Source organism: Hemitrygon akajei, chromosome 19 (genome assembly GCF_048418815.1).
Source record: "Hemitrygon akajei chromosome 19, sHemAka1.3, whole genome shotgun sequence".
Lineage (NCBI taxonomy): Eukaryota > Metazoa > Chordata > Chondrichthyes > Myliobatiformes > Dasyatidae > Hemitrygon > Hemitrygon akajei.
Window position 1 is genome coordinate 22,218,056 of NC_133142.1, and position 21,530 is coordinate 22,239,585.

The 21,530-nt window shown below is 38.7% G+C and overlaps 1 protein-coding gene across 2 annotated transcripts in view; it reads right to left on the minus strand.

The window, feature by feature from the left end:
- LOC140741811 (ERC protein 2) overlaps positions 1 to 21,530 on the minus strand; it is a 767,514-nt gene that overhangs the window by 609,680 nt on the left and 136,304 nt on the right. For both annotated transcript variants that reach the window (XM_073072223.1, XM_073072222.1), the window contains one exon: positions 2,242 to 2,316. In XM_073072223.1, coding sequence (XP_072928324.1) covers positions 2,242 to 2,316 — 75 coding nt within the window. The remainder of the gene's footprint in view (positions 1 to 2,241; positions 2,317 to 21,530) is intronic.

Sequence of the window (21,530 nt, forward strand, 5' to 3'; positions counted from 1 at the left end):
CCAGTTAGTAGGTTAATTGGTCATTGAAAACTGTCCTGTGATTAGGTTAGGGTTAAATCGGGGGTTGCTGTGTGGCATGGTTTGAAGGGCCTATTCTGTGCTGTACCTTAATAAATAAAAAAATTGCACAAGAGAGTTCGTCATTTGGACATAGATTAATCAATTTGACCACAACCAGTGTTGTTCTTTGTGGGCTGTATGTAGCTGATGCTTTTAATGCTTGTGAAAATAACAGCAGTTGTGGAGACATCAGTAATTGAAATCTGTTGAGGTGAAAGGTACCTTCAAACCTTTGAAGATAACCAATATCAAAATGAACGAAAGCAGCATGGTTTCAGCACCTAAAGCTACAACACTGAAAGCTTTCAAGGGAACAACGAATGTGCTATATTCAGGCTAGGAATAGCAAATATAGCACAAGTGGGCCCTGGATAAGTACCCATGTCTCATTTAGCTTGATATGAGTGAGAGCTCTGGGCTTTACTTACCTGAAATAGAGTCGGACCAGCAGAGCCTGCAAGAATTTTAAAAGAAGTAGTAGAAAATCCAATACAAAACTTCTATGGGAACAGACTTCCCATGACATCGTAGGTGATAATTGTCTTTTTATTCAGGGGATACAGAAGTTACCAGCAAGGTTGGCATCTGATGTCCACCCCGACTTCTCCAAGCACTCAGGAAGTAGTTAAGAAGCAATGGTGATGGGTTTAGAGTCACATTCAGGACGGGCTGGCAAATGAAGACAGATTTTCTGCCTGAGAGAGGACTTTAGTGATCCAGGAGGTTATGACATTCCAGTGGTTTCAGGATTACTTTTACAGAAATTTGATTTGCATTGCCAAATTCATTTCATTATTTCAATGTGAATTTCTCAGCTGCCATGATAGGATTTGAGTTCATACAGCTGACTGCAAATCTAATATCTTAACAATTATACTACGGTAACTTCCAGGGCAATAGAATGGGATTTAAGGGTGCAACATAGTGAGCAGGGGTTCAATACATTATAAAGCAAGACCTCACTATCTTTATTCACATATTCTGGGAAAGAAGCAGCCAGAGATCCTTTCGCAGAAATGATTGCTAACACTGGGGCAAGCAAATCCAGCAAATTTCCAGAAAACACTTATTAATCACTCTAATGGAGTTTTCTTTCAGTTCTTTTTGTGTCTGGGTCTGTTCAGTATTTGATGAATGAATTTGTTTTTGATAATTTATACTTCTTTTCAATTATTTTGTAAAAAAAATTGTTTGATGTTCAGTCATGATTCCAAGTTTGCTAATTCAATGTAAGTAGCATCACAGCAATCAACTCATGATTAATTCAGCTGATAATGACAATAATAGGCCAAATTAGTGATATAACTGAAAGACTAAACTAGTATATTGCCTGGGAATACTGTACACATTCGTGTTTTAAAAAAAACTGCAGTGAAACCTGCAAGAAGGCAGTAAATAGATGTTTCAAAAACTTGAAACTGTAAGTTCTGAAGCATAAACCATCAGGCTATGCATCTGTGAATTAAAAGGCTCCTCAGGTTTGTGGAAAATAAACTTAAATGAACCAAAAAAGAATTGCCAACCTGCCAATCAGTTCCTAAACATGTGCACATATTGATAACCATAAATTAAATATCTGACAGAATCCCAAATTGAAGCTAACATTTTAAACAGTATATTATATAGAACAGGGACATATTTCCACCTGCCCCCATCCCCGAAAGTTTTGTGGATATTAATATGCCTTACGTCCAATGAAAGGATTGTCAGTGCATGCGTTTGCCTTCTACATCATTTCAGCCTGAGCTAATATGCTCTGACACATCAAGTATTTATATTATTAGGCTCTATTTCTTATTGCATACAATTCACCTTTGATGGGTTTTAATGATGTCAAAATAATTATTTTTAGAGATAAGCTGAGAAATTAATATTTTAAATTCCCAGTTTTCTCATTTAGTAAATAGAGAGTATCTCAATAATAATGCAATTCAGCTGTTAGGAAGAGAACAAACAGCAAAATTATCAGAATATTAAACATAGCCTGAACCCTTTGGAAAATATCCACATTGCTTACTTGTTATCTTTATTATGTAATATGTCAATTTGTCTTTAAAAACAAAATATTAATTTCATAATTGGTTTTAAGAATGCAAAGATCTTGGTAGGACTGATATCCAAGTTTCAAATTACTTAAAGCATCACAGGACAGTAGCTTGTTAAGTATCCAAATGGCCTTACCTTCATTTCAATTACAGTTTGTAGAGCCTTTGTCTTTGCGGACTCTGGCTGAAGTGGGGTTCTCCTGTGTAGTTCCTGTGGAGGTACACGATAAAAGGAAACTTGTCGGCTCATTATTCCATTACATAAAGTGGAGCACACTTTACACACTCTACCAATGTAAACCAGTGAAAACGGCCTAAACTCCACAGGTCCAGCACTTGTAAACCTGCTCAGTACACTATAGTTTCTAGCTTATGTTACCATTGCCACCTGCGCATGTGCTAGTCAACTGCCATCAATAATTAATATCATCTGTGACAATGACAACAAACAAATGCTCAGTCCATTTAATCTAACACCTATTCTCCCTTGTCATACCTCAATGCATTCGTAACAGATAAACATGCCAATGTTTCCACTGCAGATCTAGAATGATTTACCTATATTAAACTCAGAAAAATAACTAGCATTGTTGAAAATTTTGCAATTTAAAATCATTTGGGTAATATCAAATCAGCACATTCACAAATTATTGGCATTAAGATTAACCAGTTATTCAAAATGTAATATCTAGTAATCAGAAATGTTTCCATTTAGTATTTTAAACAGGAAAATTAACAAAGCAGAATCAAAACCATAATTTCCTCTATTGTACTCTTTCTGCTGATATTCCTCAGCTTAAACCTGTTCAAACATGTATATGTTGGCAATATGTACTTGTGCAATTGAAAATGGTATGATTACAGCTTTGCAATTTTATTTATTATATTAATCAAAAAAGTCCAGAAACATGAAAGCAGTTATCAAAATGGATGTGACAGTATATAACAGCCTCTTACTTTGTCTCATATTACAACACTTTTGACAGCATTAATTTCCTTTAAATCATCCCTCTCACGTAACCACCACCTGTCCTTCAACTGGCAAATGCACAGATACATTTAATGGGAAGCTGGTTTTGCACATGAAGGGGAAAGGAATGGAAAGCTATATTAATGGAATTGGATGAAATAGATTGAAAGGAGACTTGCATAGATATTGACATAGCCAATTTTGATCACATGGAGACTCTGATGCATATTTTATATGGTTCTGTAACTAAAAGCTATTTTAATAAAACTTAACAAATCATATATTTTTATTCAAAGAAATATAGTAACAAAGTGAGTTTTCTGAAATTTTTAGGCATTGCACTACGATACCTGTAATTAGTGGATTCTGGTTAATTGGGACACCTTGGGACCAGCACATCTTGGCCCAATTAAACAGCTGCCTCCATTTAACTGACGTTTAATGGAAATACTTAAAAGGTATAAAAAAGGCCACTAATATTTAACTAACAAATTATGTACTTAAATAAAATACAGAATAAATTAGAACGTAAACGTAGTACCAATGTTACTACAGTACTGTAAAACAGTGCATTGGTTCCTAATAATTATCGACTGAGAAATTCATCCAGTGTACGCTGCTGTGTATGATGTGTCTAAGGAGGGGTAGCGCCTCTGGTGAAGGGGCTTGTCATGTCCATTCTAGGGCAGCTCACTCACCTTTGGTCCCCACCAGGCACTCAAGTCCTCACCTGCAGCTCCAAATAGCTGTTCCCATGTGACAGCGGCCACACCCCGGTACACTATTTCAACAAGCATGCTAAACCAGGTGAGGGTAGCTGGTGGGCCTCATACCCGGTGAAAAAGGGACATGCTTGTCCTAGCATGTGATGCTATTTCCAGCAGACTGAGCAAATGAGGTCAACAGTGAGATCCAAGGGCCAAGGTGGTTTCTCAACACTTTGTGGAGAGCGAAGGGCGTGATACAGCACGGCAAAAGTCATGGTTATCCACTGCAACCAAGGAAGACCCCAGTTCATGATGACTGGTCGTACCACTGGACCCAGATTTCCCAGGTCAAGAGAATGGGGCTGGCCCAGTGCAACGGCTTTCCCCCTTTAAAAACCCTCCCGCACAGATTTCACCATCACAGTCCGATACGAAGAATAATGCACATGCTGCCACGTTCTTTTGATTGACTAAATGAAGAAAATTAGTGCAGACACCTAATGCAGATAATGGACTGCCTTCATACAATGCTTTTGATGATTGCATCATCTGAACCTTCATTTTCACTGTAACATTTAAGATGATTGTTAATACCTTTGTTGCTAACATTTCATTTTCTCTCCTGGCTGTTTCCCCAAGCCTGAGTACTTGAAACCACAATGAGCAAAACAATTCAAAATTGCCTTACTGCTTATTTCACACAAACTGTCAGTGACAAAAATCACAGCTTTTTGAATACAAGCAAATGCTATTTAAAAGCTCCTTGCTCGAAGCATGGTGTCGTGTTTAACAACTACACAAGTTCACATGACTAACATTAGTTAGAAACTGTTTGGCAACACTCTCCTGTCCCAATTAAGTGGCTTAACGTCCCAAATAAACAAAAGGAATCCTGGTTATTTTTTCCAATAATTTTAAGTTGTTCCAAATAAGTCACTGCCCTGACTAACCGATGGGCCAACTAACTGGAATCCAATGTATTCAAAAAGTTATCACCCATGATTTTAATAGTTTTTGATCATTTATACATTCAAGTGAAAGCACATTGTAATTTTAAAATGCTTACATTATTCAGAAATTATTTTGCTAGCTTAAATTAAAAAGACAAGATCTACATGAGTTTATTGTCTTCAAAGTGTCATACCAATATTAGCTCAGCTAATTCAAATTCAGACAAATGTATCCAGTTAAAAACTGCTTAAGTTCAGTTCCTGTTACAGTATTGGCAATAGCACACTTTACCTGGAAAACTTGGCATGGATTTGCAATATCAGTTATTCTTGAATGTTCCATGGAGTGAGATCACCACAGAACTACAGAGTAGTATGACTACCTCTTTCACTGAAGGAGCACAAAGCAGTTATCAAATTTTCCAGACTGGGAAATGTTGATGGATTTTCCAAGTAGAATTAAAACTGTAAAGCCAGAGGCATCGCTTGAGAAGCTGTTTTATCTCTGCAAAGCTGCTTTTCTAATAAAACTGGCTAAAATATGACAATGAGTCATGGTTATACTGCACGATTCAGAAACAATAATTCAGCTTCCAGTTTTCATATGGTTTACTATCTTAATTTGCAGAACAAAAGCAGAACTTTCAAAGAACAATGGGCCAATAAGCATCTGTGGAGACCAATAGATGGGGTCAAGACCCTGCATCAGGAGAGAGGGGGAAGAGAAATGATTGCCAGTACAAGACTGGTGGGTGATAGATGAAACCAGATGGGAAAGGCATGATGAGCAGATATAACCAGGTAGGGAGGAAAGGGATATGAGAGGGGAACAATGGGAGAAGAAAACTGGGCGGACAGCTGAGCGTGTATGGAGGAGAAAACAGGCAATGTGGGCTTGATGAGACCATAAGATATAGGAGCAGAAGTAGGCCATTCGGCCCATCAAGTCTGCTCCGCCATTCAATCATGGGCTGATCCAATACTTCCAGTCATCCCCATTCCCCTGCCTTCCCCCCATACCCTTTGATGCCCTGGCTAATCAAGAACCTATCTATCTCTGCCTTCAGTACACCCAATGACTTGGCCTCCACAGCCGCTCGTGGCAATAAATTCCACAAATTTACCACCATCTGACTAAAGTAATGTCTCTGTATCTCAGTTCTAAATGGACATTCTTCAGTCCTGAAGTCATGCCCTCTTCTCCTAGAATCCCCTACCATGGGAAATAACTTTGCCATATCTAATCTGTTCAGACCTTTTAACATTCAGAATGTTTTTATGAGATCCCCCCTCATTCTCCTGAACTTCATGGAATACAGCCCGAGCTGCCAGATGTTCCTCACACAGTAACCCTTTCATTCCTGGAATTGTTCTTGTGAACCCTCGCCAATGTCAATATATCCTTAATAAAATAAAGAGCTCAAAACTGCACACAGTGCTCCAAGTGTGGTCTCATGAGTGCCTCATAGAGCCTCAACATCCCTGCTGTTACATTCTATTCCATTGGGTTGTGAACTAACAATGGAAGAGGCACAGCTGACCATCCATCTCACCTGGAACAGCTTCTGAAATGTCCTCTTCCTTCGGGGAATATCATTTCCCCTCTGCCCGAGCAACCATTTGCCTAATGCCAGCTCTCAGTCCCTCACCCCTCACCAGACAGAAGGGAAACAGAATTCCCTTGGTTCTCACCTTTCACCACCCTCCCTCAGCTTCCACATTCAACACATCATTCTCTACTCCGTCACCAGCATTTTCCCTTCTCCCCACTCTCTTTCTGCAGAGACCATACTCTTTGTGGCTCCTTGATCCACTCATCACTCCCCATTCTTTGGCACTTCCACCTGCAACAGGAGTAAATACAAGAGCTGTCCCGTAACTTCCTTCCTCACTACCATCCAGGCACCTAAACAGTCCTTCCAAGTGAGGTAGAGGTTCACGTGTACCTCTCCCAACCTCATCACCTGCACTTAGTGCTCATAATGGAGAAGACAAATTTTGACAAAGTGACCATTTTACAGAGTGCCTACAACCACCATCTTGAGCTTCTGACTGCATGCCTGCTCCCCATGCCCACATCAACCCCAAGGGTTGAATGTTCCAATTTCAGGTAACCCACACTCTATAATCTCCTCCTTCACAAACACATAGGTCCACTTGATCTCCTTTATTCATTCCTCCTATCCAGCTCCTCTTCCTTGGTTCATCTGCATGTCACCTCTTCCCCATCTGCTTCCATTATTCTGCTAAATATTACAGCCTTTCCTCTTCCTTCTCAGTCCTGGTGCAAGGTCTCAACCCAAAATATCAGCTGGCACCCTTTGGCTCTACAGATGGTGCCTTCCAGCATTTTTTTGTTGTTGTTCCAGATGCCAGCATTTACCACCTCTATGGTCTTCCTTTAACAGCACATTAAACTGGTAAAGGGAGAAGGTGAGGTAATTGGGGAATGGGCGGGTATTAGTGCGGTAAGCAGAAAGGAGAACAACAAAGCTGGAGGGTGGGGGAGGCAGTTATCATACGCAGAGGAGGTGCTGAGACGTTTAATTGGAAGCCTCTGTAGCCCAGCAAGCACAGAGCAGTGGTGGGTGCACAATTTAGTGAGAGTAAAATCTGTTAAGCTTAAAATGATCGTGGGCTTCACCTATTAGATCAAGGCCAGTCGTGGTACACTGGAATAGTGAGGCCTTAAGGGAGAAAAAACAAAGACTTAGCAGATAGCTTCAACAGTGATGACTGATGATTCTGTCATGCTGAGAATGGGCTGCCTTTGTGATAGGATGTGTATGTGGTTAGAAGTCTATTACAGTGCCAAGTACTGTACACCATCAAGTCACAAACAGTCTGGTTTTGTTTGTGGCAGAGATTAAGGACATAAATTAAGTCAGTACCTTGGAAAGAAGTTTATAACAAAAAGAACTAAGACAAACACTGTGTTCCTTCCTGTAGTTAAGAAAAAAAAACAGGGAAAATGGTAAATGTAACAACACAAAGCAGAATTGGCCTTTCATTGCTCCAATTTGTTCCTGTGCCATCTCCAGTTTTGTCTTCAGCCAAGACATGAACACAATACTCCCCAACAGATCAACTCAATGTGCGGAGAGCTCTCCAAAAGGAAATGCTATTAGGTATGGATCTCAACTATTTCTTATTTTCAGGGAGAATAAACAACCCTAAATCCATTTTGGACACAAGGATATTGTCTTGTGCACAATTAGTATAATTTCTTTCCACCAGTCCACTACTTAAGTGAACAATGAAGAGCAAGTAGACAATATCATGGATCAATCGTATAGATTAAACAGCATGAAAGGTCTGGCTTTTCCTGAACAATGCAAAATTATCACTGTCACCACAGCTCTGCAGAAAATCTCATAAGAAATGTGTTAAATGGACCCAGCAGGAAAGTGTTCCAACTCCAGTTTAAGAGGTAGAAAACACGATTTTAAACTATTTTTATCTATTATGCTTAGACAATGTTAAAGAATTACTGAAACATACATTTAGATCCTGCTTCTTATTTCAGACACTGCAGAAAATTTTAATAACTGAGGAAATAAATTACATGCAAATTGGCCATGTGCATGCTATTCACTATATGCTAATATTTGATTTTAAAATGTTTTCAATGAAGTCTGCAATTTGACAAATTACATTACTTTATACAGTAACAGTTTACTTCAGAAGCTATTACACAGGCTTCAACATATCAGTAGATGATTTTTTTTACTATCAACTACAGTCACATTTAATAATGAAAATAATTTTGCAGTTCTATTTGGTTGCAGAGTTACACAATGCCTACCTGACAGTGCAGACAAGTCAGCATTTGTCATTAGGCTGACAATCCAACAAAGACAAACCATAGGATGCTTTGTGACTGAGAAACCCAACCCTTAGTTGGAAGATGCTCTTGTCCATTAACAGCTTATCATTGTTCATCAGGATAAGATCATCTAATGCCCCCTCATTTACTTAATTAAAGTGTCAAGATATGCCACAAAGATCCAAAGTGCAACAGACAGTAACTGTATACTGAAAGGTTTATGAATATCTGTCTCTAAAGCCTCAGTAAAACCAGAGTAAAACAAAACTGCTTTGTCTTGCTCTTCAGTTCCTGACCTTTGGTTCAAGGGTTACTTTAACTGTCCATAACCCCACTGATATAGTTAAAGTAACTCCCACGTCATTGTGCTCTTAAGGACTAAGTAGTTACGTTACTCAACAGTTATGTCTAGCACTCAACTTTTCAGAGGGCATTTTAACTATCTCAAGTGAAATGTAATATTCAGTGAAGCTCTGTTACATTAAACATGTACCGTATCACAAAAGTTTTTTTAAAAAGCCAAATAAGTGCATCTGAAAGGCCAAAGTGACAAATATTACATTGAAAAGAGCTAAAAAGACTTGCACTAAGGTTTATTTCTTTTAATATAAACCAAAGCATATTTTCAATAAAATGTTCAGTTTGAGATACAGGTTTCCCCTGCTATCCGAAGGTACAGCGTTCCTATGAAACTTTTCTTAAGCCGAAATGGCATAAAGTGAAGAAGCAATTACCATTAATTTATATGGGAAAATTTTTTGAGCGTTCCCAGACCCAAAAAAAACCTACCAAATCATACCAAATAACACATAAAACCTGAAATAACACGAACATATAGTAAATGTAGGAATGATATGATAAATATACAGCCTAAATAAAGTTGAAATAATATATGCACAATGTAGTTTCACTTACCAGAATCGGGAAGATTTAGCCAAAAACCGATTTGTAGAAAAAAAATCGGCACGTACACGCATGCGCACACACCTGCCCGCGCGAGGCTGCACGGTCATGGTAGTCTTTCTCAGGGTCAACACAAGTTTAAAGCGGGCCCTGCCGCCATTTCTCGGACCTTAGCAGCGACGCTGCTCGGGGTGCGCGCTGCCTCTCTAACGGCTGAACACTATTTTCGCTTTTCGTCTTTTTTCATAAAAGCGAAAATCCTCTTTGGATTTCTTTCGGTTAGTGAAAACAGGTACTAATGTAGGTCTTTCGTAAAAGCGAAGTGACATAAAGTGAACTTTCGTAAAGCGGGGGACACCTGTACTATAAAAGAGATTATTGAATAAAGGGTACAAAAGACTTACAACGATAATCCCAAAAATGCAAATTTTAACATCCATTATAGCTGGGCCTCTTTGCCAAGGTTAGCTTAATAGAATTTTTTTTATTATGTAAGGTTTTAATAGACTAGAGGAGCCAATAATGTGATTAAATCATTCTACTTAGTTTAAATTACACTGATCTGTGACAACATTCACGGTCTGCGAAAAATAATGCTAACTAAAAGAACACTAGAAAACAAAAAGAAACATCCAAGCTTCATATCTTACCAAATGCATTGAGGCAGCTTACCAAATGTAGCCATGTTGTTCATGTTCATTCAGCCAATGAGAGCATATAACTTTGTTGATGATCAGCCAATGAGACAAGAGAATATCATGACCCCTCTTAGAGTTGATTCAATCTGTATACATATTCCTAGGAACATATCCCAAGTGCTTAATGAAGTATTGGAGTAGTAGAGCAAACAAATAAAAATCAAACTGGGAAGATAGATGAGGATTATAAGAAGGGGACAGACTTGTGTTAAGAAACAAGGCAGTAAACAGCTCAAATTGAGCAAAAACATAAGCATAGGCAAAGCGGTTTGAGTGCCCAAATTATATTTAATAAAGCAGGAAAGGAAAATAAAAAGATATTGTTAGATGAAGCAGGATGATAGAATGGAATACCTACTTCAGTGTTTCAAATCATATGCAATACTATGCAAGTTTACCTTGTTTATTCTTTACGAAAGGCAAAGAGAAGCAAACACAAGGGAAATAGGATTTAATGTTCTATCAATAACTGAAAGAAAAATTGCATTGGCCATATTTTTCAGGGAAATCTGGTCATTTTCCCACATTTCCACATGTAACTGTCAGCAGTTTGAGTATTTTTTTTCTTCTTATGGAGTCCACAAAAATAGTTGTGACAGTTTCTCATCACTTTTGATGAGGAATCCACAAATAACCCACAGCAAACACTGAAGCTGCTGTAAGACAGCTTCCCCAGTAGCTTCAATGGAGGGGGAAAGTTTACTGTCAATTTAGATTTTTACCTTGGCTCATGTTTTTTTCCCCATTGGAATGAACTTGGAACAATCTTAAGTTTTTAAATGTCAGAAATATTTAAGCTTATGACAGTTAGGTGCATTTTTTCAGCTTGTGCATTGGATAGAATTGAAACTGGCCCGCTCATGCAATCTCATTATAACTGCAGGGCACCCCATCACTTCAGATTTAGTATCTCTGGCATATGTTGTGAAATTCATTGTTTTGCAGCAGCAATATATTGCAATACATAAAAGCTATAAATTACAGTAAATACTGTAAATATACACAGATGCACAATATATTTAAGTATATCTCGTCTATTTATGGTGTGTTGGCGTGTGGCCATGTGGTTAAGGCGTTGGTCTAGTGATCCTCAGCTAAGGCAACGTGTTGTGTCCTTGAGGAAGGCACTTAACCACACATTGCTCTGCTTGACACCAGTGCCAAGCTGTATCGGCCCTTGCCCTTCCCTCAAGACTAATGAATGCCTAATTATGGTTTGTTCTGGTTGGCATGTACTGGCCATAGCAATAATGGAAATCCTGAATAATAGTAACATCAGGAAGAAAGAATATGAGAAGCTGGAGAAATACTGGAGAAATATCTGCTTGAAAGAGCAGACAGAACAGATGTGGAAGGTTAAAGCCAGAGTAATTCCAGTGGTGATAGGAGCACTTGGGGCTGTGACATCTGGACTGGGAGAGTGGCTCCAACAAATCCCAGGAACAACATCTGAGATCTTGGTCCAGAAAAGTGCACTACTAGGAACAGCAAGGATACTGCGCCAAACCCTCAATATCCCATGTTTCTGGTAAAGGACCCAAGATTGAGGGAAAAATACACATACACACCACTCATAAGGGGTGAGAAAAAAATATTAAATATATTTATATAAAATTAAATAAATAGTGCAGAAAGAGAGGGAAAAATACTGAGATAGCGTTCATGGATTCATTGTCCATTCAGAAATCTCAAAGCAGAGGGAAAGAAGCTGTAGCTGAAATGTTGAGCATGTACCTTCAGGTTCCGGTACCTCGTCCTTGATGGTAGCAATGAAAAGAGTGCATGTCCTGGGTGATGGAGATCCTGAATGATGGATGCTGGCTCTTTGAAGGTGCCCTTGAAGCTGGGGAGGCTAGTGCTCATGATGGAACTGGCTGAGTTCACAACTTTCAGAGCCATTTCCAATCCCGTGCAGTGGCCCTTCTATGTCAGATGGTAATGCAACCAGCTAGAATACTCCCCACAGTACATCTGTGGAAATCGGAGAGTGCCTTTGGTGACATAACAATTCTCCTCAAACTCCTAATGAAATATAGCTGTGGTCGTGCCTGCTTTGTAATTGCACCATTATATTGGGTCCAGAATAGATAGAAACATAGAAAACATACAGCACAATACAAGCCCTTCAGCTCACGAAGTTGTGCCGAACATGTCCTTACCTTAGAAATTACCTAGGGTTACCCATAGCCCTCTATTTTTCTAAGCTCCATGTACCTGTCCAGGAGTCTCTTAAAAGACCCTATCGTATTCGCTTCAACTACCGTCTCCAGCAGCCCATTCCATGCACTCACCACTCTCTGAGTAAAAAACTTACCCCTGACATCTCCTCTGTACCTACTTCCAAGCACCTTAAAACTGTTCCCTCTCATGCTAGCCATTTCAGCCCTGGGAAAAAGCCTCTGACTATCCACATGATCAATGTCTCTCATAATCTTATACACCTCTATCAGGTTACCTCTCATCCTCCGTCGCTAAAAGGAAAAAAGGCTGAGTTCACTCAACCTATTTTCCATAAGGCATGCCCTCAAAAATCTTCAGATGTGTAATCACCCAGGAATTTGAAACTGCTTAGCCCTTCCACTTTTGATCCTTTGATGAGGACTGGTGTGTGTTCCCTCGACTTCCCCTTCCTGAAGTCCATAAAAAATTCCTTGGTCTTACTGATGTTGTGTGCAAGTTTTTGTTGCAAGGCCACTTAACCAGATGATATATCTCGCTCCGGTACGCCTCCTCATTACCATCAAAAATTCTGCTAGCAATAGTTGTGTCATCAGCAAATTAATGGATGGCATTTGAGCAGTGCCTAGCCACACAATTGTGGGTGTAGACAGAGAAAAACAATGGACCAGGCACACAGCGTTGAGTTGAATTGTTGTTAATATACAAAAAACAATTTCCAACACTCAATAACTGAAATTTGGGACTATTAATATTGCCTTTTCTCATGTTTTAACAGGTTTACTTCATTGCCATCACCTAAAACAATTTAACATGCACAGAGATGGGAAAGGGTAGAAAGAACTGAAGTTTTAAACCTCGTCCAATATGGGAAATACTCCAAAGTGGAAAACTGCTAGGTGCATCGACAATTGGTACTCTAAGTGACTGGATATATAAGTATTTGGATAGACGTGGATTGATTAAGGATAGTCAGCATGGCTTTATGCGTGGTAGGTCATGTCTAAACAATCAAGGAAGTTGCCAGAAAAGTGGACAAAGGCAAGAAGACAGTAGATGTTGCCAACCTGGACTTTAGCAAGGCATTTGGCAAGGTCACACACGGGAGTTTGGTCAAGAAGTTTCTGTCGCTCAGCATTCAAGATTACATAGTAAATTGGATTAGACATTGGCTTTGTGGGAGAAGCCAGAGAGTGGTAGTAAATGATTGCCTCTCTAAATGAAGGCCTGCGGAGGACTGGAGGCGTGTCGCAGGAATCAGTGCAATCCCAGTTGTTTGTCATCTATATCAATGATCTAAATGATAATGTGGCTAACTGGATCAGCAAATTTGTAGATTATGTGGCGACCCAATTACTAGCACACTCGAACCGGCTGACAATTAGCCAGAGCGCAGGCACAATGGAAGATAGCCTCAAGGGGTTTCAGTACGTGCCTCTCGAGGTGTCGGGTGGGGGAGACAGGCTTTAAAGCAAGACTGTGAATTTGAAATAAACTTATTCTTTGGCTGCAGTTTATCGACTCCGTGTCGTTATTTCAGCGCTGCATGTAGCACACCACTACAATGGCACGAAGACTGGAGGTGTAGCAGACAGCGAGGAAGGCTATTATGGCTTGCAGGGGGATCTACATCGGCTGGAAATGTGGACTGAAAAATGGCAGATGGAATTTAATGCAAACAAATGCAAGGTGGGACTAACTAGAGCATGTCTTACACAGTAAACAGTAAGGTGGTGAGCAGTGTGGTAGTACAAAGGGATCTAGAAATACAGGTCCATAATTCATTGAAAAGGGTGTCACATGGAGATAGGGTTGTAAAGAAATCTTTTGGCACATTGGCCTTCATAAATCAAAGTATTGTGTACAGGAGATGGGATGTTATGTTGAAGTTGTACAAGACATTGCTGAGGCCTAATTTGGAATATCGTGTGCAATTTTGATCACCTCCTTACAGGAAAGATGTAAATAAGGTTGAAAGAGTACAGAGAAAATTTACAAGGATATCGCTGGTTCTGGAGGACCTTAGTTATATGGAAAGATTGAATAGGTCAGGACTTTATTCCTCAGAACGTAGAAGATAGAGGGGAGATTTGACAGAGGTGTACAAAATTATGAGGGGTATAGATAAAGTAAATACAACCAGGCTTTTTTTCCCACTGAGGTTGGATGGGACTATAACCAGAGTTCATCAGTTAAGGGTGAAAGGTAAAAGGTTTAACGGGAACATGAGGGGAAACTTCTTCACTCAGAGGGTCATGAGAGTTTAGAATGAGCTGCCAGTACAAGTTCTGCGTGCAAGCTCAGTTTCAACACTTAAGAGAAGTTTGGATAGATACAGAAATATTAGGGGCATGGAGGACTATGATACCGGTGAAGTCAATGGGAGTAGAGAGTTTAAATGGTTTTGGCATGAACTCGATGGGCCGAAGGAACTGTTTATTTGGTGTACTGCTCTATGACTCGTGAACTTGAACACCCAAGAACTTTTGTTGACAAAATGAAAAGTGTATGAAAATCTAAAGAGTAACCACACAAAACATTTGATAAAGTTTCAGTCACATTATTCGGCACAATAAAGTTCCTGAATATGCAAATAAAAAAGGCAAGGATGGGATGTGGTAACTGAGGAAACCAAAAGCAACTAATTAGCATTTGAAGGAACAAAGATTGGGAATTAAAGAGGATGAACATAATTTAATTTCAAAAAGAAACAAAATGGGGAAAAAATGGGAGAGACAAAAAAGAAAGTTTTATTTTATGAAAGTTAATTTTAAAATCATCCAGAAAACAAGAAATGAGATGCCACCAAAAAGGTTAATTGTCAGGACACAAGAGACTGCGGATGCAGGAACCTGGAGCAATAAACAATCTGCTGGAGGAACTCAGCAGGTAGAGTAGTGTCTGTGGGAGGACTGCAGGGTTTTGACTCAAAACATGACAATTCCTTTCCTCCCACAGATGATGTTTGACCCACTGTGCTCTTCCAGCAGATTTTTGCTGCTCCGGTTATTAATAACTGCAAGATAGTTAACAGTGTACTGATTATCTATACAGTGGTTCAGATGTATCCGCTTTACACACTTCATAATATTCAATGCAATATAAATAGCAAATTAAGCCAATGAGAAGTCCACAAGAACATAAGACATAGGAACAGAACTAGGGCATTCAGCCCATTGGGTCTGCTCTGCTATTCCATCATGGCTGATCCGGGATCCCATTCAACTTCATACACCTGCCTTCTCACCCTGACCAATCAGGAATCTATCAACTTCTGCTTTAAATATACCCAAGGACTTGGCCTCCACTGCAGTCTGTGGCAGAGCATTCCACAGATCCACTACTCTCTGGCTAAAAAATTCCTTCTTATCTCTGTTCTAAAGGGTCGCCTATCAATTTTGAGACAGTGCTTTATAGTTCTGGACACCCCCACCAGAGGAAATATCTTCTCCACATCCACCTTATCTAGTCTTTTCAACATTTTGTAGGTTTCAATGAGATTCCCCCGTATTCTTTTAAATTCCAGTAAGTACAGGCCCAAAGTTGCCAAAGGCTCCTCATATATTAATCCCTTCATTCCCTGAATCATCCTTATGAACTTCCTCTAGACTCTCTCCAATGACAACACATCCTTTCCGAGAGGCTAGTGTCTTATAAATCTTCAGCGTTATCTCCTTGCTTTTATATTCTACTCCCCTTGAAATAAATGCCAACACTGCATTTGCTTTCTTTATCACAGACTCAATCCAGAAATTAACCTTCTGGGAATCTTGCACGAGACTCCAAGTCCTTCCGCACCTCTGATGTTTGAACTTTCTGTCCATTTAGCTAATAACCCACACCATTGTTCCTTTTACCAAAATACATTATCTTACATTTCCCAACACTGTATTTCATCTGCCACTATTATGTACATTCTTCCTAGTTGTACAAGTCCTGCTACAATTGCATTGCTTCCTCAGCACAACCTACCCCTACCTATTTTCATATCATCCACAAACTTTGCCTCAAAGCCATCAATTCCATTATCTAAATCATTGACAAAAAATGTGAAAAGTAGGAGTCCCAATAGTGACCCCTGAGGAACACCACTAGTAACTGGCAGCACCCAGAAAAGGCCCCCTTTATTCCCACTCGCGGCATCCTGCCTGTCAGCCATTCCTCTATCCATGTCAGTATCTTTCCTGTAAAGCCATAGGATTTTATCTTGCTAATCAGCCTCATGTGTGACACCTTATCAAATGCATCCTGAAAATGCAAGTAAATGGCATCCACTGCCTCTCCTTTGTACTCCCTTGATTTTACTTCCTCGAAGAAGTCATATTCACAAATCTGATTTTGGAACTGTACACGAAGATCACAATTGTGTACATGGGCACCTACAACAAATTAGCTCAGTTGAAGTAGTTAATCTTGCTATTATTTTGTCACATATTCTGGCCCAATATTATAGTTTTAAAATAAGTACACTGCCCAAAATAACAGCTATATATATCAGTTGAAAAACTGAGGGAGGAGAGGATAACAAAATGTAAAATAACAATGAATGATTAAGGAGATTCAGTAAAAATATGATTATGTAATACTGAATCTGAAAATACATACCTCATGTTTCTGAGGTTAAAAACAAATCATACTTTAGGAACCAAACTTTCCAAAAATATTTTGTCATATTCATTTGCTACTGTAAGCTTTCAATGGATCATATTTCCCAATGAAATGAATCAAACTAAAGCTTAAGATCACAAGACCTTGGGAAGTATTCATAAAACAATACTCATTTTAGGATCATACATTTTTGACTTTTGCAGATGAATTTCCTCAAATTTGGGTAAAGCAAGATCAAGTTTAGGTAATTAATTTGAATGCACAAAACTTGTATTTTGCTCATGGTTGAATATTAGTGAACAAATAACAGTGGCATACTGTCTTGTTTACTAAACAAAGTAACTATCCTTCATCCCGATTTAAGTTTCTGGCAGACATCATTCCTTTCAGTCTCCTGCCTTTATTAATCTTCAGACAGCCTTTCAGAATATTCCCCCAAATAGGAGAAAAGTGAAAAGATCGCCTATTCTGCAAATTTTTGTCAAAGCAAGCCAATAAGCTTAACATCAGGACTTCATTGCACAAGCTCCCAAGGACATGTTCTACAACCAGCTATCATCAGCAACTTCATTGTTGACCTTGATAATTACTGGAGTAATGCTTTGTCCCTTAAGTAATGGAACAGCCAGTGTCCAGCCGATAGATGCAGCAACTTTCAGACTTGGGTCATGTTTTATGTACCAACACAAGTTACAGGCAATGTTGATCTCCAACAAAAAAATAGTCTAATTACATTGTTTTGACATTAAATAATATTAGCATCATTAAATTAGTCACCATCAATGCCTTGGAAGGAAGGTATCAAAACTGACAAGTAGCTAAAATGGACATTAACATGGAAATTACTGCGTGTTCTGGTTCCGTTGATTCAGGTCCTGACTTCTCTATTATTCAAGCTTCGTCATCACCTACGAACACCTACAGCAATGCAATGGAATACTCTCCACTCCGTGATGGGTGTTACTAGAATAACATCTAATTAGCTCAGCACCATCCAGAATAAGGAGTCTGCATGTCAAACAGTCATCCACCATCTGAAGTATTCACTCTTTGTTCACTGATGAGCAAGCTACTGGATGCAAAACAACAAATCACCAGCTCTTACTTGGTAGCATGGGGCATAACTGCAATTTTTATTTGGAAGAAATATAGAATCTTAGGTGGGATCAGTGGGATGGGGACCGTGCAAGTTGACCAAAATATTGAGAGAAAAATTGATAGTGTAGAATCTGTGCAAAATTAATGTTTGATGGTTTATGTGTCCTATTGGTCTTTCTACATACTGGATTACTGAATTTACATCAAGGTGAGACATTGATAATTCATCAAGATCGCCAGCATTTGCTAAATGACTCTGCATTTTAAGCTTCATAGTATTTTTTTAAAAAACCTCAACATACTCGTGCAAATGATCATAAGCTCAACTTAACAATGTGAAGACTTAATCATTGGGGACAACATTAAAAGAACTGTCAAAGTTCATATTCTACAACATATATATCTCTATATGTCTTATAAACTAGTTTTATTTCTAGTGTTGTTTCCACTTATGTACATTATTCTTGAACCAAAAAAAAAGCAATGTTATCAGAATGACTAGAAGAGAAATGTTATGAAGCATTCAGGGTGATCAGGCAGAGTATTTATGCTTTCTTCATGGTGAGGAAATAGAGCACAGGTAATGTTAATACAGCACAGTTAGAACTTTAGTGGTGCCAGTCTGAGACTTTCCTGGACTATTGCTTCTTATTTGTATTAGTATCGTAACACAGTTTACATTTACTTTCTTTTTAAAAACATGTGACAAAGTGATGTAATTTTTTTCCAACAACAACACACACAAAATGCTGGTGGAACACAGCAGGTCAGGCAGCATCTATAGGGAGAAGCACTGTCGATGTTTCGGGCCGAGACCCTTCGTCAGGACTTTTTTCCAGAATTTTTTTCCAGTGGGGTTCAAGAGAGTGCAAGCTATTGAGATCCGGTGTGTTTCAAATGAGTAGAGGAAATGTGGACTAGGTGAGTTTCAAAGGAATACAGCGGAAAAAAAATCACCCAGTGAGACAAATGTCAAAGCATGATTTCCAACTAATTGGATTACGGATGATAAGATTTTTACAGTAGTCTCAGGTATTTGATGTGGATAACCTACATTAGAAATGTTAATTAAAACAAGCAATAAGTTACTACAGAGACTTGATGGAAGTGGATGGTCATCATAATTCAAAACTAGTCCTTTGCAACAAGCCCAATTTATACCGTTTCATCTTATTCACTCTGGAACAGCACAATTTGACATCTCTAATCAATAAATCACTTTGGAGGGCCAACTGCAACAGATCTTTACAATGTATATTTGACCCAACAATTTTTCATTTGCCTCACTGAAAATTTTAACTAAACAAAAATTTCTATGCAAACAAATTCAATAAGAAACCCCAAATTAAAAAGTTGTCTTTCTTTGCAATGCCAATAGATGGCGATCTAATTGTGTTTCCCATTGAAAATAGTCTGCAGCAGTCCACTGTACCAAAGGTTCTGGTAACTTGTATTCATGTCAATATTCTGTATAAAAACAAATGTTTTATGGTAAATTTAAGATACTTTAAAAATGTTCTTTGCCCTTCTCTGTACTAGTTTCATCTGTTTGCATTTAAGGCCCCACCCTGCTGGTTTCATTTGGTTGACTGGCAATCAAGATCATTTTTTTAATGACAATGCAGGGAGAAAGGTTTCCAACTCATTCCCACCACTACTGTCCGTTATTATTTTGACAATTACTTCATCCCAATCCTGATTAGTGCAATGCAGCATCTTGTGGCCTAAACTGACCATACAACAGCCCTTCATGTACATTTCTCCATAATTCAGAAAATGCTCCCAGTATGCTTCTCACCATCTGAACCCATCATCTGAAATCTCAGTGCTAAAAAAAAGCCATTAAATGGAGCAATACAGCCTCCTGCTGGCTAATCCTCCAGCTGCCCAATCCTACTGTACAGTTGCCCCATTTGCACTTATCCCTGTTCAATCAACCTACACCTCCCCAATTAATCCAAAATTTGGAGAGTCACTACTGTATGACTCCCTGTCTCCTAAATATACATTAAAGTTATGTTATACTTTAGTACAAATTGAAGACCTTCACTGAAGACATCAGGTGTAAAAAGAAAATTTGGAATTACAAGTAATCGGGAAATTTCAAGCAAAGATAATACAGTAGGTGAATATACAACTATTCACAAACTAATTGCCAAAAAACTTTAGTAAATCAATGTATAAGAAATACTGTACTTCTGAAAATACTTTTAAAAGGATCTGGAATCCAGGTCCATTGTTCACTGAAAGTGACTGCACAAGTGGATAAGCTGGTGAAGAAAGCTTGCCTTCATTGGAAGTGGTGTTGAGTATGAGAATTAGGAGATCATGCTGCAGCGATGTAAAACATTAGTCAGACTATGCTTGAAGTATTGCATACAGTTCTGTTTGCCCTATAACAAGAAAGATGTGACAAATGCGGACAGGGTGCAGAAGTGATCTACCAGGATGCTATAAGATAGGACAAACTTAGATTGTTCTTCCTTCTGAAGGGTCACCTGATTCAGGTTTTCAACACTTTGAGAGGAATGGAAAGGGTGATCCAGTCGATCTTTTCTCCAGGGTAGAAATGTCAAACACCTCAGGACATGCTATTAAAGTTTAGAGCACTGAGGTTTACAGGAGATATAAGGGGCAAGATTTTTTTTAAATGAAGAATGTGATAGGTACCTGGAATGTGTTACCAGAGGTGGTAGTGGAAGCAGACACTTTGGTGAAGTTTAAGAGACACATGGATATGAAGGGAATAGAGAGATAGGGATGATACACAGGAGGACAACAACAATGCTGTATAAACTGGCTTCGAAATTGGCACAATATGGTGGATCAAATGACCCACCCAGTGCTAGATTGCTTTAAGCAAAGCATCAGCCTCATGTTAAATTAATTAGCATCTACAAGTAGGTTTTAATATCTCTTGTCATTGAGTTTATTTCGCATCCTTGATGAAACTAGATCTTCTCAAGTTATCACATGCTGCCACTAGTTTATTCTTAATTATGTTTTTATTAAAAGTTAACGTAGGCTCAAAATCTTGTTGCAGTGTTGTCCACATAGAGCACTGCCATGTTGGCTCATTTGAGTAAGACACATACTACCCACAAGTAAAATTATGTCATAATGGCCATTCATTCATAACTTTCTGCAGTCCAATTATTCCCTGATGTTGCATTTCCAACAAACAGGATGAATCAGGAGCTCTGAAAGGACAAGATTTTTTTTCTCCCCTTTCTAGACAGTGAAACATGCCTTTTTCCAATTATCATAGCTAAACAAAACCACTAACATTCCCTTTAGCAATACATAAAACTGAGGCAACTCAGATACTGGGTAAAAAGATGGGAGGATAATTAGAAACAGTCCACTAATAACTATGCAGAAAAAAAGAACTTTTGCAAAATTTTAATCCCTACAGTGTTTTCCTGTAACTAGCTGTGTAAATTGAGGAAGAAATTCAGACACACAGTGATGTTAATCAATTCAATTT